This window comes from Triturus cristatus, chromosome 8 (genome assembly GCF_964204655.1).
Source record: "Triturus cristatus chromosome 8, aTriCri1.1, whole genome shotgun sequence".
NCBI lineage: Eukaryota > Metazoa > Chordata > Amphibia > Caudata > Salamandridae > Triturus > Triturus cristatus.
In genome coordinates, this window is record NC_140591.1 from 1,635,444,130 (window position 1) to 1,635,460,422 (window position 16,293).

The window sequence follows — 16,293 nt, forward strand, 5'->3', positions numbered from 1 at the left end:
TTTTCTCTGCCCCCTCTTGACGAATCACCCCAAAACCTTCTAGACAGGAGCTGACCTGAGTAAATCATTAGTTTTGAAAATTTTGCGAAGATTCGTCAAACGGCGCCAAAGATATTGCCATAAGATAAAACGCATATTGAATAGAAACAAGGTCTTAACTATAACTACCAACTGGTGACCGCCAGTAGGTAATATATATATTTTTATACATATATATCTCCAGCTCATGACATTAACGAAGGCTGACGCTGAAACGCGTTTGTTGATTTATATCTCGCAATAAATCCAAAAGTGGATTTAACCTAATGGGAGTTCTGGTCTTAATTCACGTTTGTGAGGAGCTGGATACGTTAGCGGCTTGCCACAGCTGGACCGGGCACCCGCTCACGAGTGCGGACACGAAGGCAGCACACGGAGCAGATATATATGTACCCGAGTATATTCAAAGAGGGGAGGAGGTGACAGCCAGTAATGAACAGCATCTGAGGAAGGCGTAGGTGCCGAAATGCATTATGCTGTAATTACCTGTGAATAAAGTCTCCCGAAGTGATCCCCGCTGTGTCCCTGGATTACTTCGCAGCAAGTGTTCGGGTGGCATATTTTCCGCGTCTGCCAGGAACGCGGTACAGGGATCCGTTCAACAAGCGTCCAGGGACTTTTCTGGCAAGGAGAGCGTGTAATCAAGGTATTGATTGTTCCTCGGACCGCCTCGGAAATGGACCAGGCAAGAGGCCGCTGTCAGTGACAGACTGTGATTGCATGGGGAAGCGGGTTGAGCTCCTCCCGCTTTACGGCCCGGATCTGTTTCCACCTATTGGGGCTTGGACGTTGGGGACCTGAGGGAGTCTGTGTCACTGCATTTACGGAGTCACCTGCCGCTACACGGCCCCCCCTTTGCGTGGTATTTTCAGCGCACATGCAAATAACTTTAATCCTGCTGTTTTACCAATACTATCTGGTGCATGCTGGGAGAAGTAGTCGTCTACTAGACTGCATCTGCCGGGACTACTGCAGGGTCAGCTGATCTCCCGCCAATGGGAGTACCCGAGTATATTCAAAGAGGGGAGGAGGTGACAGCCAGTAATGAACAGCATCTGAGGAAGGCGTAGGTGCCGAAATGCATTATGCTGTAATTACCTGTGAATAAAGTCTCCCGAAGTGATCCCCGCTGTGTCCCTGGATTACTTCGCAGCAAGTGGTCGGGTGGCATATATATATATATATATATATATAATCTACTGGCAGTCGCCAGTAGATAGTTATAGTTAGGACCGTGTTTCCATAGGAAATCCGCAACATTCTATTTTGAATAACTTTGGCGCCGATTGACGAATCCTCGCGAAATTCTCAAAATAGGTGGGGCGCTCCGCTCCTTCCCTGAAAGTCTCGGGGGGGATTCGTTAAGCGGGGGCTGAGAAAAAGGGGGGTCCCAAAACGCGTTTTCCCCATGCATTTTTCCATAGGACCTTTAGTCCGAGCTACAGCCCGAACGGCTGAACAGAATTACTTGTAATTAGGCAGAGAGGTAGCCCTCAGGTCAGGGATGTGCCTTTTGAAGGTCTTGTGTAAATCTGTTCAGTATTTCCTTAGAAAATAGCATTTAAATCAATATATATATCTATAGGCGCACTCAGAGCGCGTACCGTAAGCTTACCGTACGCGCACGCCGCCGTGCGCGAGCGCGATTCCGATTGGTTGTTAGATCTTAGTAAACATTCGAATCGGTCGAAACCAGGAAGTGTCGGCCGCCATTTTGTCTCTCGCAGTCTGAGGGGGTGAAAAACAAAGGTGGATAACGTGTAAAGGGGGCAGGCTGGACAGTTCCTGACCCCCTAGCCTTGGTCAGGGGGTCCCAGAAGGACCCCCAAGGGCAAAAATGTATTTTAAATTTTTTATGAAAAATCGCGGAGTGCGCGTAGCGTACGCGCACGGTAGAAACGGAAAAATTCTGCGAACTACGTAACGTGGGCGTTCGGTGCGCGAAGCGCATCGAGCGTCCACAGCGCGGTACGCGCACGGTGAAAAACCTTTAAAATAATAAATACATAACTTAGCATTTAAAAAACCGTACAAATTCACTGAAAAAACCATAGGTTTCACACACGTTATAGTTAGGAATTAGCATTTAAAAAACCTTGCAAATTCACTTAAACCATAGGTTTCACACATGTTATAGTTAGCTGGGCATTTCACTCGTGAAAAACCAATGAAATTCCCCCGTTATAGTTAGTGCAGGCAACTATAACTCACGCGACCGCAATCCTCTGCTGATGACGTCAGATATTACATCACTGATGACCTGGTCAGTGGCATCACTCATGACATCACTGATGACATCATCCTTGTGATAGAGTGGCGGTGGCGCGAGTTATAGTTATCTGAACTAACTATAACGGGGGAATTTCATTGGTTTTTCATGAGTGAAATGCCCAGCTAACTATAACATGTGTGAAACCTATGGTTTTTTAAGTGAATATATATGTGTGTGTGTGTGTATATATATGTGCAAACAAAGAAGCAGAGAAATCTGTGTAGTCGAAAGGAAAACGCACGCTCAGGAAATCCCACCAAGTGAAGTTTTAATGGTCGTAATTGTAATGTGTTTCGACAGACAAGTTGTCTTGATCACGCAACGATAAAAAGTGGGTGCATTACATATCCTTGTACAGACAAATGGAATTCATCAAGTAAAATGCGTGAGCCAAGTGGTGAATAGCACAATACAAAAGGTTCCACAGGGCAACAGGTAAGATGTACAGCCACGTATGAATGTACTATGTACAAACTCCCTCCTCCTGAAAAAATTAAAACCAATACCAAATGATTAAAAAGCTGAACAATTGCACAATGATTGAATCAATGCATTACAATTTACTCATAGAATGTCTAACATATTATACAGTTGTCGAGACAGGTGGAGGAATAGAAAACTGCAATTAGTCATCATGGAGATGGATCGCTAACTCCTCATGAAGATTGTGTCCCCATGGATGCTTGGTTTCCAGCTCCAAAATACACTTGGATTCACATTTGAGGAGCTACAGTACACGATTGCCACCCCTAGGGCCCATGTGGATTTGCTTAATGGCAACAAAACTCAAGAGGGAACTGTTCGATAAGGTTTCTATTCCTCCACCTGTCTCGACAACGGTATAGTATGTTAGACACTCTGAGTAAATTGTAATGCATTGATTTAAGATGGATAGATAGATCCTAGGCTCAAGAGCACCTGTGTTGTTAAACAGCCAGGGCAACTTCCTAACTGAGACCCTTTTTTCTCTCCTTCTCCCGGAAAAGTTTGAAAAATGAAAAAACTGATTACAAAAAGGGAATCTGTGGGCCCTGGCGAGTGTCAGATAAAACAGTCTCCAACTGTAATGTACCTGGGGCCCCACAATTCCAACATTCCACCATATCACTTAAGGGCACTCTCCAGGGTTAAAAACCTGACTGTGGCACTCCCTGGACATGTTCATCATGCCCCTCCATGGTGCTCACTGCCTGGAAATATATGGTTACTATCTGTCTGTCATGCTATGGCATAGCACTCACTCCTTATGGAATCATGTTGACACCATGCTCAGAAAGTTAATTTCAGGAGGTCACCTTGCTGCTCCACCAAGACATGGTGGTTGTTCCTCTGTCACTGTCCCTCATGGCCGAGTCATAGAGGTAGAAACATTGCCATAATATATGGTGTGAATGGTATATCGCTTGTTCATCAAGGACTCTTTTAAAACCCTTCTGGTATTGATGGCTGATCTTCTCAGTCTGTGAAAGAGTGCACATTAGGGACCATTCCGACATTTTTGCATTACTTTTCAGATCCAGAAAATGGTGCCCCAAAACCCCCTGCTCACCATCTTCAGGGAGGACAAAGGCAGCACACGGTACTTTGATGTCGCCATGGCTTTTCTGAAAGGTTAGTAAAGGCTTCACCTCCACACTAGACATCCTCCATAAGCTCTAACATAACAGCACACATTTGTAAAGCACAAGTTCACACCTTGGGGTATCTTGTTGCTGAATAACAAGTGTTTAATATTACCCAACTCAGTGGTACTCGTTGTATTGACATCAGTAGGATGAAAGGCTGAGTGGACACACAAGGATTTGAACCTGCAGCCCTGAAGTCAAACACAGGTTTCTGGAGTGGGTGTGTTAGTCGACTGAGCCACCAGGTATATCGTATTGTATATGGCATGTTACATGTATAATAACAATGCATAGTACGACGCATAAAAAGAGGAAACACGAAACACTCATATTATGAGTATTGGCTCTCTTCACACCCTAGCGCTGTTAGATTTGTGCTTCTTTCTATTTAAGTTTCAGCATGGGTGTTAGTGTCCAGCTTATAACCATAAATGGGCAAGATCATTGTTTTTTTTTTCCTATGTCTCAACTATAATTTATTGTTTGCGCATTTTGTGAACCCTGTTGTGAACCACAGCTGATCATGAATCCTGTGATAAAGCTTCTGGTTCGTGAATTTAATTTTCTGTTTCATGAACCTAAGGAGATAGCCAGCCTATTTTGCTTTGTAAAGCACTTATGTCCATTTAGTAAACATGTTTGGTTTGTACAAAAGATTCATGAAATGTTTTTGACTCCGTTATTGTCCACAGCTCTGCCTCACTGGTTCTGGATCCAGGCTGGTGACCCTGGCTCCGATTTCTGATCAGAGGAGGTTGTAGCCTCATCCTGCCTGGCGGAGCTGTGACCATCGCCTTGGGGCCTTATATTTATTTAGCTATGCAGCACATTAGCCTGGGTGCTGTAATATCTACTGTTCTTTAAAATGGAGGGAAAGTAAGAACCAAACTGCGTGACACGCCAGGTATGGGAGCACATGGAGAGAAATATTGCCTTTCAGCAGGAAATGTTATAGTCCAAAGCTCTGTTTTCAATATAAAATCAGGGCCTTCGGTGGTCATATCACTGAAAATGCAAGATCTGAGAAAAATATGGTCTACGGGTGCTCGTAGAAGACAATTTCTATGGACCGGAATCTAGAGAATGCTAAAGTGATTCTGGTATTTTACTGACCTCTGCTGGACGTTTTCTATCAAGAAAGTTAGATAGAGGCAGTTGCCAGAAAAATAAAAATGTAAAGTCCCCAAGCAGAAAGCAATTCTGGCATTTTACCGACCTCTACTGGTCGTTTTCTATCAAGACAATTAAATAGAGGCAGTTGAACAGAAAAAAGTCCGTAAGCGGAAGCAGACAAGTCCTAGGTCTGATCTCCTGAGCCCACAAAGTACATACACATATAAGTATATAATAAAGTATATACAAAAGGTCTTGAATGCTCATCCAAAAAGGAGGTGATTCTTTAGATTTATTGCATAACATGCAGACATCGGTATTATTCTACTTGGGATAAAGTGTCACTCAAAATGCCACAGATAATGCACTGACATGTTACACACAAGCACACAAAACACGTAAATCTTATGCATAAGCAAACCTAAAACTTGGCAGCTCTGCATGTATTATACATGCCAACATACCAGATTCAAGTAGGAAAATCCTGATTTTTAAAGCCAAAAATATTTTACTCTATCTCCCTTTTTCCTGTTTTGAAATGTTGGCATGCATTATGTATAGTTCTGTAGTAGGGGATCTCTGTGTATAGTCATAATCTAGTGAATAGTCCCGCCCATGTGCGTGGACCCCGGAGCAATAAAAAATAATCTCTAAAAGGTGACAAATCATGCAGACCTGCATACACCTTTAAGAGAGAATTTAATTTAAAGACAGATAATGCAGCCTATACCCACAGGCTACACTGTCCAGTACTTCAACTAGAATTCCACCAACATCCACAAACAGCACTGCCTGTCTAGTTTTTCTCCACATAGGAAAAAACCCTGCCTCTACCAGCAAAAGCCTCTGGAATGATAGAGAGGAAGGAGTGGACAGACAAGCCCCATAGGCTGCCATTATGTGGCTTAGAACAGGATACTGTGCCTTTAAGAAAACTTTCCAGATTTCCTGAACTTTCCCCAGTATCCCAGAATGCCCAGCAGGTCCCATTTACTTTCAGTTCTTTTTTCCGGCTCCTGCTAGCAGGACCCTGGAGCATTGAGCTCTCCCTTTTTCAAGGGTTTATTGGAGATTTTGTCAATTTTTGTCACTTTTTCAAGTGCTTAGTAGCTGGTACTGTCAACATGCCTGGCTTGTTCGACAAGTGCCCGGAATGTGGTAGAAAGAAGGCTAAAACTGATCCACACGAGGTGTGTATAGGTTGCCTTCCCCAGTCCCACGTGCCTGAAGACTGTACCATCTGCCACTCGTTCTCAGCCAGGACCCTGAGGGACAGGATGAAAATCAGGCTTCAAGTTCTGGAGGAGAGAAGACTGAAGGCACCAGGTGGGTCTGGAGGGGCTGATTTGGCCCATGCTGAGGCCTCTGGGGGGCTCCCCAGGGGCAGGAAGACCAGTAAACGCTCCCACTCCCCGTCGACGTAGAGGGCGTCGGCGGCGACGTCGAGGAGGATGACCACCGTCTGTTCGCCGTCTCCCCAGGGCTCTGGGGAGAAGTGGCGTCGACGATCGGCGTTGAGGGACCTGAACAGGCCGCCGTCGACTACATCGGCATCGTCGGCGACGACGCCGTCCTCGGCGCCGTCCAGCGGTCGGCGTCGAGATCGGACCCGGCGTCGGCGCTCGCCGTCGAGGGGAGATCGCCGTCGAAGAAGAGGAGACGGTCGACGTCGAGGAGATCGCCGTCGAGGCACAGGTCGCCGTCGAGGCACAGGTCGCCGTCGAGGCACAGGTCGCCGTCGAGGAGAAGGTCGCCGTCGAGGAGAAGGTCGCCGTCGAGGAGAAGGTCGACGTCGAGGAAGAGAGTCACCGGACTCGGTGTACTCTGTGGTGTATACGCCTCCGCGGATGCCTCCGTCACCTCCTCCCCTCCCACCGCCTCCGACTCCTCCACCACCGCCACCACCACCACCAACGCCACCGCCTCCGCCACCGCCTCCACAGCCGCGGACACTGCCTCCGCCGCCCCCCTTGGTCGCCGCCACGCACTCCAGTGGGACCGCCTCCGGTTCCCCCGCGGTCGGTTTCCCTTCCGAGGTACCCGACTCCGCCGCAGGGAACTCCGAAGCCACGACGCCCGCGGTCGCCGGGACCGGCTAGACCGGCGGACAGGCCAAGGCCGAAGAGGTCGCGCTCCCATTCTCACAGGAGGAGAAGGTCGCGGAGCCGTGGACGGTCATCGTCGGACTCAGGACGGCGCCGTAGGAGGCACAGGTCCAGGTCGCACACGCGCTCCTCGACCAGAGACTTTTCCCCGACGCTGTCGGACTCACCGGGGACTAGGGTGTCTCAGGTGGACGATTTGGTCTCTTTCCAGGAGGTGCTGTTGAGAGGGGCAGCAAAGTTGGGTATCACGGTGACGGTTCCAACACCCACGACGTCCGTGATATTCGAGACACTTCATAAGAAACATCTGTCTCGCCCTCTGCTGCCTCTTGTACCAGGACTGGTGGAACCCGCGTTGGAGCTGTTCCTCACTCCCGCAACGACTAAGGCCGCCCCTTCCAGGCTCATGAAAAAGTATAGGGCCCCGGAGTCGGACCCTACCTTTTTGAGAGTGGACCCGAAGCCGGATTCGGTCATCGTGACGGCGGTGAGGAAGCAACATGCGACCGCCCCTTCGTCGACGGTCCCCCCGGACAAGGAGAGCCGCTGGCTGGACTCTGCGGGTAGGAAGGTGTGTGGGACCGCCACCACCACCATGAAGGCGGCGAGTGCAGGGGCTTTGTTGGGCCGTTATGACCGGGCCCTGTGGGAGTCCCTGCAGCAGTATGCGGACCTGCTGCCCCGGGACAAGAAGGAGGACTTCTTGGAGACAGTGCGTGAAGGCATGCTGGTTTCTAACCAGGTGATCGGCGCAGCGGCGGATGTATCCTTGCTGGCCGCCCACGCATACTGTCATGGTGTCCACCAGAGGCGGCATTCGTGGCTGCGACTGACATCCCTCAAGCCAGAGGCGCAGCAAAGAGTGGCCAACCTGCCCTTCTCGGGGGAAACCCTGTTCGGGAAACATGCGGATGACGAGATGGCCCGCATGAAGGCGGAGGCGGAAACCCTGTCGGCCGTCGGGTTTGAGAAGGCGGAGAAGAAGAAACGCCCGTTCCAAAGGCGGTTCGGGTCTTCGGGCAGAGGGCGTGGGCAGGGTTCGGGACAGCAGCAGCAGTTTCGCAAGCCTTTCCAGAAGCGCCAGAGGGGTAGAGGAGGCCAGCAGGCTACCACCACTACCAAGGGCCCGGCCGGGTCTCGGCCCTGAGCGGTTACTTCCCCCTCAACCGTTACCCACTCCAGTGGGGGGGAAGCATTCAATTTTTTCCGGCAGAGTGGAGAAAAATTACTCGGGACAAGTGGGTGCTGAATATTGTTTGCAATGGATACAGTCTTCGGTTTATCAGCCCGCCTCCAGCGATTCCGCCGGTCAGCTCTCGATTCCAGCTGAGAGAGCTCCAGGCGGAGGCAGACATCTTGTTGAGAAAAAAGGCGGTAGAAGAGGTACCTCTGTCTCAAAGGGGAAGAGGTCTGTACTCTCGGTTCTTCCTCGTTCGCAAGAAGGACAAGAACGAGTTCAGGCCCATTCTGGATTTGCGACAGGCAAACAAATGGATTCGCAGAGAGAAGTTTCGCATGCTCTCGTTGCACCAGATTTACCCTCAGCTGCAACGGGGAGACTGGCTCTGTGCCATAGATCTACAGGATGCGTACTTCCATGTGCCCATAGCACGGAAGCACAGGAAGTTCCTGCGATTCCAAGTCGGCGCCAATCACTATCAATACACAGTACTGCCATTCGGGCTAAAGTCTGCGCCCAGGACCTTCTCGAAGTGCATGGCGGTGGTGGCGGCACACCTGCGGAGGAACAAGGTGTTTGTCTACCTGTATCTGGACGATTGGCTGATCAAGGCTTCATCCTTCTCGGAAGCGCAAGATCACTTCCGATGGACGTGCGCTCTCTTGCACAAGCTGGGGTTACACGTCAACATCTCCAAATCGGTCACGACTCCGGTCCAGTGCATACAGTACCTGGGGGCCTCCATCGATACGCGGTCAGCAAGCGTGTCTCCTTCGGAGGAGAGACGGTTATCACTCCTTCGGAAGGCTCAGGACTGCTCCATCGATGACAGTGAGGAAGGTGTCCTCTCTACTGGGATCGATGGCCTCCTGTATCTTCCTCACGCCTCACGCACGGCTACACATGAGACCACTGCAGGAGTGCTTGGAGGATCAGTGGGATCAGAGGACAGGCTCTTGGGACGACAGGATACGACTGTCGCTGCATGCTCTTCAGTCTCTGAAGTGGTGGTGTTCGGCGGAAAACCTCCTCAAGGGGGTTCCCTTCCACAAGGACATTCCCACGACGAGTGTAGTGACGGATGCTTCTCTCCAGGGCTGGGGAGCGCATTCCGGGGACTTACAGATTCAAGGAAAGTGGTCTCCTTTGGAATCGACGTACCACATCAATTTCCTGGAACTCAGATCTGTCTTCCTGGCACTGAAGGCCTTCCGTCCGTCCTTCCAGACCAACTCGCTGCTGATACAGACGGACAATACAACCACGATGTATTACCTCAACAAGCAGGGGGGTCGAGATCGCGCACTGTCGCAGGAGGCGCAGGCGATCTGGCGCTGGCTGCTGGCCGGAGGACTGACGATTACGGCCACGCATCTGCCAGGGGTGCAGAATGCTCAGGCGGACGCCTTGAGCAGGCTGATGCAGGAAAACCACGAATGGGTCATAAACGACGAAGTACTAGGAGAAGTCTTCGCAAGGTGGGGGACTCCAGACGTAGATCTGTTCGCCACCGCCGAAAACAGCAAATGCCGAGACTTCGCATCCAGGTACTACCAGCGGGGGACGCTGGGGAATGCGCTATGGATCGATTGGTCGAACAGCTTTCTGTACGCTTTTCCACCCATTCCCCTGATTCCGGCGGTTCTCATCAAGCTGTCCCAGTCCAGGGCGCGGATGATCCTGATCGCCCCGGAGTGGCCCAGACAGTGGTGGTTCACGGACCTTCTTCACCGGTCTCTCCTTCCTCACATGCGGTTGCTGTGCAGGCCGGACCTTCTCACGAAGTTCGGGGGGCAGATGGTGCACCCCAACCTCTCGTCTTTGAGTTTGGCGGCATGGCTCCTGAAATAGTGCAATATGGCCATCTGAATCTACCAGACGATTGTATGGACATACTGAAGGAGTCTAAACGACCTTCCACTAGGACATCCTATGCTTACAAGTGGAAGAGGTTCTGTATCTGGTGTAGGTCCAAGAACTTTGATCCGACTACATGTAAGGAAGATGTCATCCTTCCATACCTTTTACATCTGGCGCAGTCTGGCCTTAATTTCCATTCCATTAAGGTTCATCTGGCTGCTTTGACTGCTTACAGGAAATGCCCTTCACAGACTTCCTTCTTTCAGCTCCCTGTGGTCAAGGATTTTTTGGAAGGCTTGAAGAAAGTGTTTCCTCCCGTCAGACTTCCCTCGCCTTCCTGGGACTTAAATGTGGTGCTGTCCAGACTGATGAAGGAGCCTTTTGAACCCATTCACAAGGCTTCATTGCAGCACCTATCCTGGAAGGCGGCGTTCCTAGTGGCCATTACATCGGCCCGCAGGGTGAGTGAACTTCAGGCATTATGTTGTCAAGCACCTTATACTGTATTTCATGCTGCTAAGGTTGTGATGCGTACTCACCCTAAATTTCTTCCTAAGGTTATCTCTGATTTTCATGTCAACCAGACCATAACTTTACCTACGTTCTTTCAGAATCCCTCTTCGCCAGCGGAAAGGTCTCTCCATTCCCTGGATGTTCGGAGGGTGTTTAAATTTTATCTGGATAAGACCAAGGATATTCGTAGGTCTGACCAATTGTTTGTTAATTATGGATCAGTCAGGACTGGTCTTGCGACCTCTAAGCAGTCCATTTCTAGGTGGATTGTGTCCTGCATACAATTGTGTTATCAAAAGGCTAATAAGACCTTAGGGGGTAAACCTAAGGCTCATTCCACCAGGGGCAAAGCTGCCACGACGGCTTTGCTGCGTAATGTTCCTATTGCGGAAATCTGCAAGGCGGCCACTTGGAAGTCGGTCCATACCTTTGCTGCGCATTACTGTCTGGACTCGGATGCCAGGGCAGATGCTCAGTTTGGGCAGGCTTCGCTGCGAAATTTGTTCGCACAGTAGTGGGTTTGTCTTGTTTGTTCTCCACCGCTGCTGTTCTGTGGGGATGGGCTTGCCATTCTATTCACTAGATTAGGACTATACACAGAGATCCCCTACTACAGAAGGAGTAGTTTCTTTTCTGTAACTCCAGTTCTGTAGTAGGGGTATCTCTGTTATAGTCATAAGCGCCCGCCCTCCTCCCCGGTGGAGAGGTACTTATTCATATGAAGAATGCTACAGGTCTGGCGTGCTACGCCTTCAAAAAGAACTGAAAGTAAATGGGACCTGCTGGGCATTCTGGGATACTGGGGAAAGTTCTGGAAATCTGGAAAGTTTTCTTAAAGGCACAGTATCCTGTTCTAAGCCACATAATGGCAGCCTATGGGGCTTGTCTGTCCACTCCTTCCTCTCTATCATTCCAGAGGCTTTTGCTGGTAGAGGCAGGGTTTTTTCCTATGTGGAGAAAAACTAGACAGGCAGTGCTGTTTGTGGATGTTGGTGGAATTCTAGTTGAAGTACTGGACAGTGTAGCCTGTGGGTATAGGCTGCATTATCTGTCTTTAAATTAAATTCTCTCTTAAAGGTGTATGCAGGTCTGCATGATTTGTCACCTTTTAGAGATAATTTTTTATTGCTCCGGGATCCACGCACATTGGCGGGACTATTCACTAGATTATGACTATAACAGAGATACCCCTACTACAGAACTGGAGTTACAGAAAAGAAACTACTCCTTACTAATTCTGTATCCGCTTCTTGACTCAAAATATGAGTGACATCAAGCTTTTAAGAGGTTGTTCACATTAAGGTGATTGTAAAATTAACCCTTATTTGAAAAGGAGACGTAGGCTTAACAAGTGGGTAACCCCATCAAAATCTATGGAAGCTTTTGTTAGGGAGGCGAGTGGAAAAAAGAGAGCTGCACCTGACCCTGAAAGACACGGTGAGTTTACAGGTATGATCCTTGGCAAAATTCAAGTCAATTTGGGCTGGAGACTCCGAATTTATTTTAAGCTTCTCCAACTTAATATGTTACACCTCAATTCATGTAAATAAAGAAAATTCACTTACACCATGTTGTCTTAACTTCTGTGTTTTCTTTTCACAATTGTTAGCAGGTATGCATTTACAGTTGTCTTTATCATTTATCTCCATGTGGTGTTGTTTTCTAAAACTAAAACCCCCACTTTGATGGTAGAATAGAATTCTCAAAATACATTTTCCTACTTCACTTTGAAGAATCAATTGTCAAATACGCAATACATACATGCCAACATTTCAGAAGCAGCCGTGCCAAATACCACTCACCAGGCTTTAGTGTGGTGGTCCGCATCACCGCATTGCAATGCATTGTCATGCATTTATAGTGCCTCCTCAGCTGTCGGAGTGCCGCTAATTAGCACCACTGGATGAGCAAAGCTCGCTATGGGCTGGCACCAATGTAAACATTCCCGACACCGCTGCATTCAGATTCACTTACGACATCACAAGAGTCAGTCTCATGGTTTTCTCAATGGCTACTGCTGGAACAGCCAGGACAGACACTGAATGAGACACCCATCTGTAGCTGGGCACAGTTTAAGGTTGGCAGCAAGTGTAGCTGGGAGCCTGCCGCGACAGCTTGCACCGCCTTGTGCTGCACGGCCCGGGGGCGGCAATGACTCAGGAGTGCATATATGGAAGAAAGATCTTCACAGGTAGAACTACTAACTACAGAGAACATATGCAACAAGACCAGCAGCAGACTAAGTTACCAACAGACACACAAAAGAGGTACAGCACAGACTGCATCACGTGCACCGCACAGGCAACACCAGTACATGGTCCCTTCACATGGCATAATACAACACCTGGGAAGAACCAATGCTAATATCCCGCATAAACAGAACAAGCGAAGTCCAAATAAATGATGGATAATAAACTTGTCAAGAAGCGCAGCATATCTGTCAACGTTAAGGGTAAGCGCCACCCAGTACCATGGCGCCCTACATGCGCACCCATTTTTTTTTTTTTTTTTTAAACTTATTTTTATTGCCATTTTCAGATTTCATACATTGTACATCATTCATATTCTTCAGGTGAGCGTATCCGATCATACATCCTGTAATGGTGTTTAACAACTGTACTGATTGATGATTCGTCACCAGGAAGCATAAATAATGCATAGTTATCCTGATGTTTAGATCCTGCGATCTCGGGTTCCATATATGGCAAAGGAACTGGGGTTTAACATAGGCATAAACTAGGGAATGGATATGGAGGAATATGTCCAATTACACTGGCGAGGGAATGTAGCGTCGTGATGGTGAGGCACCGCTGATACTTATGTTTGCCTATCCTAGTCGGTGCGACCGAGAAGTGCAATAGTGTGCCTGAAACTAAGGCTTGTCAAGAGCTCGTGTGGTTGGGTGTCTACGGAATCAGGGGGGTAGGGCCTGTAACTGTGTGCCCTGGATTAGTTGTGTAGATGCGTCGTCTGGTGGGTCCGCCCCTGGGGAGAGTTGCCCAAACTGGTACAATAACATGGCCCATTCCATTGAGATAGGATGCTTGCGGGTCCCTTTCACCTCCTCCTCCCGTAGTGTCTCCTCCTCCGCCGCCGCCCATTTGCGCGTAGCTCCCACCCACGCCGCCAACGGGGGGCCGGTGGGGGAACGCCAATGCATGGCTATGCTGCGTTTGGCCAAGAGCACCGCCAAGGAGAGGAAGCGCGTCTGCACCTTGTGTTGCTTACTTACGCGAAAGATGCCTATGGCGCTGGCCTCCCAAGTGTTCATGCAAGTTAGCCCAGTGAGGGTACCCAAAGCAGTGTGAATGTGGTGCCAGAAGATTTGAATGACGGAGCAGCTCCAAAACATATGTCGAAAGTCTGCATCTTGCTCATTACATCTGGGGCACAGGAACTGAGTGTCGGGGTAGAATCGTTGGAGGCGTGCAGGTGTTAGATAGGCCCTGTGTAGGATGTAATATTGGATGTTTTTAAAACGGGCGTTTCTGGAGACCTTCTTAGGGTATCTCAAGGCTCTCTCCCACTCCCCCTCATGGAGCACCCGCCCGATCTCCGCCTCCCAGGTGGCCCGGAGGGTCTCCAATGGTTTATTAGTCAATTCCCGTATGGCTTTATAAAGCCATGTAGTTAGATGGCGACCTGCTCCCATGTGTAGGATCGTGTGGAGCACTGGGTGTGTGTGTGGTTCCCCTTTACTGAGGTCCTGATGCGGTCTGAAGCTGCACAGGAGCTGACGGTGAAGCAGGAATTGTCCTGGGGGAAGCTCGTACTCCTCCACTAAGCTAAGGAACGGTCTTAGTTGCCCGTCCTCGAAAAGGGACGCCGCCTCCGTTAAGCCACACCTCGTCCATGTGCAAAGCGCGCTATTTGTGTAGTAGTGTTCCCGGTTGGGCCATCCTACCAGGGTGAGTAGAGGGGAGTACAACAGGGTCCCCGGGGACATGCGGTGTATCCGCAACATGCACTTACGTGCAACCAACACCTGCAAAGGGTATGTGGGCTTTGGGCGTGTGCCAGGGAGGAGCAAGCGACGGATCTCCGGAACCGATACCTGTCCTGCGACGGCATGCGTTTCCACATTATACCTGTCTGCTGTCCAATGAGACAGCCATTGCAGTTGTGCTGCCAAGAAGTAGGCCTCGAACGATGGGGCTCCCAAGCCACCCTGCGTGGTGGGCAGTTGTAGTTTTGTCAGGGCTATTCTGTGCCTGGCGGACCCCAAAATGAGCGTGCTAAGAAGGGAGTCTAGGTCCCGGAAGAAAGTTCTGGGCGGGACCACGGGTAGATTGGTGAAGAAATACAGCAATCTCGGGACCATGATCATTTTGGCCAACGCCACTCTCCCAATTGGGGCCAATGGAAGGCTCTTCCAAAATCCGATCGTAGCTCTAATACTCGCCAGTGCCCTGCAATGGTTACCCCCGAACATATCTGCGGAGGAGTGGTAGAGACGAATACCAAGGTATCGGGGGGCCTCCGCGCTCCAGGGCACTCGTTGAGCACCTATGTGAACCCCCCTGCGGAGGGAGTTCCGGATGCAGTGGATAAATTGTGGATTTATCCCAATTCACCCGCAATCCCGAGGCCGCAGTAAATTCCTTCAAAGTTTCCCAGAGGGGCGTCAGATCGTCCGTAATGTCCCGCACATAGATCAGCAGGTCATCCGCGTATAAGGAAACGCTATGCACCGTGCCTGCTATCGGGATGCCCCAGCTCTCCCCTTCCCGCCGGAGCCCTACATGCGCACCCATGAAGAGCAATGAGGGCGCGGAGACAGAATAGTGGGACCCTCATACTCTGAACCAAGCCCCTCAGATAAAGCTCCTCGTGCTCATGACTCTTAGCCACCGATGCTCTCGGCCATCCTTACACTTGTGATGCCAGCGACAGTACTTCTATTTCCAGCATATAGGGGTTACTTTGGCATTGAAGCAGTGCTTCAAATGGAAAAAAAAGTGCAGGTACTCGCCAAATTGAGATGTGGGCTAGGGGGCGGGGCTATGGGCAGCGCAAAGGGATCTGGCCAGGGGCACCCATTGAAGCATAGATGCAGGCAGACAGGGCACTCAGTACATGTATTTTAGACTCGCTTGCATTCGCTGCTGCCCACATTAATAAACCTTGATTCTCATCTGCTGCGCTACAGCATTCGTATTGCCACCTTCCTCCTCTGTCTGGTTGCAAACAAGTGCTGCCAGAAGGAATCCTTCTCTTCGATTTCCCAGAGTAACGAAATATGTCTGTTAGCAGGCCCACGTACAGTTCAATGCACTCCACAGAGCCTAAGTGGACACTGCGCAGGCGCGCAACGCCCCCCCCCCCCCCTTTTGTGTGGGGCACCCTGGGCTAAGACAGCTTCCCGGGCACAAACACAGCCGCACCCGAGTACTTCACAGGTCTTTAAAAGACCATTTGCTTGTTAATGAGGCTTTGTTCTTTTTCAACCCTTCTTAGAGCCCCTGCAGCTCCTCTCTGCCTATTGCTGGGAGAATTAGCCCCTCCCCTGCCTCTGACACTGTCAGTAATCACAGTGTGAGTCAGCCCCCTCCCAAACTTCCTACCAGCTCTGAATGAATGCCTTCT

At 49.7% G+C, this 16,293-nt stretch overlaps 1 protein-coding gene across 3 annotated transcripts in view; it reads left to right on the top strand.

Moving 5' to 3' along the window:
- The window catches only part of LOC146808464 (transient receptor potential cation channel subfamily M member 2-like), a 1,747,278-nt gene that overhangs the window by 759,273 nt on the left and 971,712 nt on the right, over window positions 1-16,293 (top strand). For all 3 annotated transcript variants that reach the window (XM_085623572.1, XM_085623571.1, XM_085623573.1), the window contains exon 10: window positions 3,826-3,922. In XM_085623572.1, coding sequence (XP_085479698.1) covers window positions 3,826-3,922 — 97 coding nt within the window. The remainder of the gene's footprint in view (window positions 1-3,825; window positions 3,923-16,293) is intronic.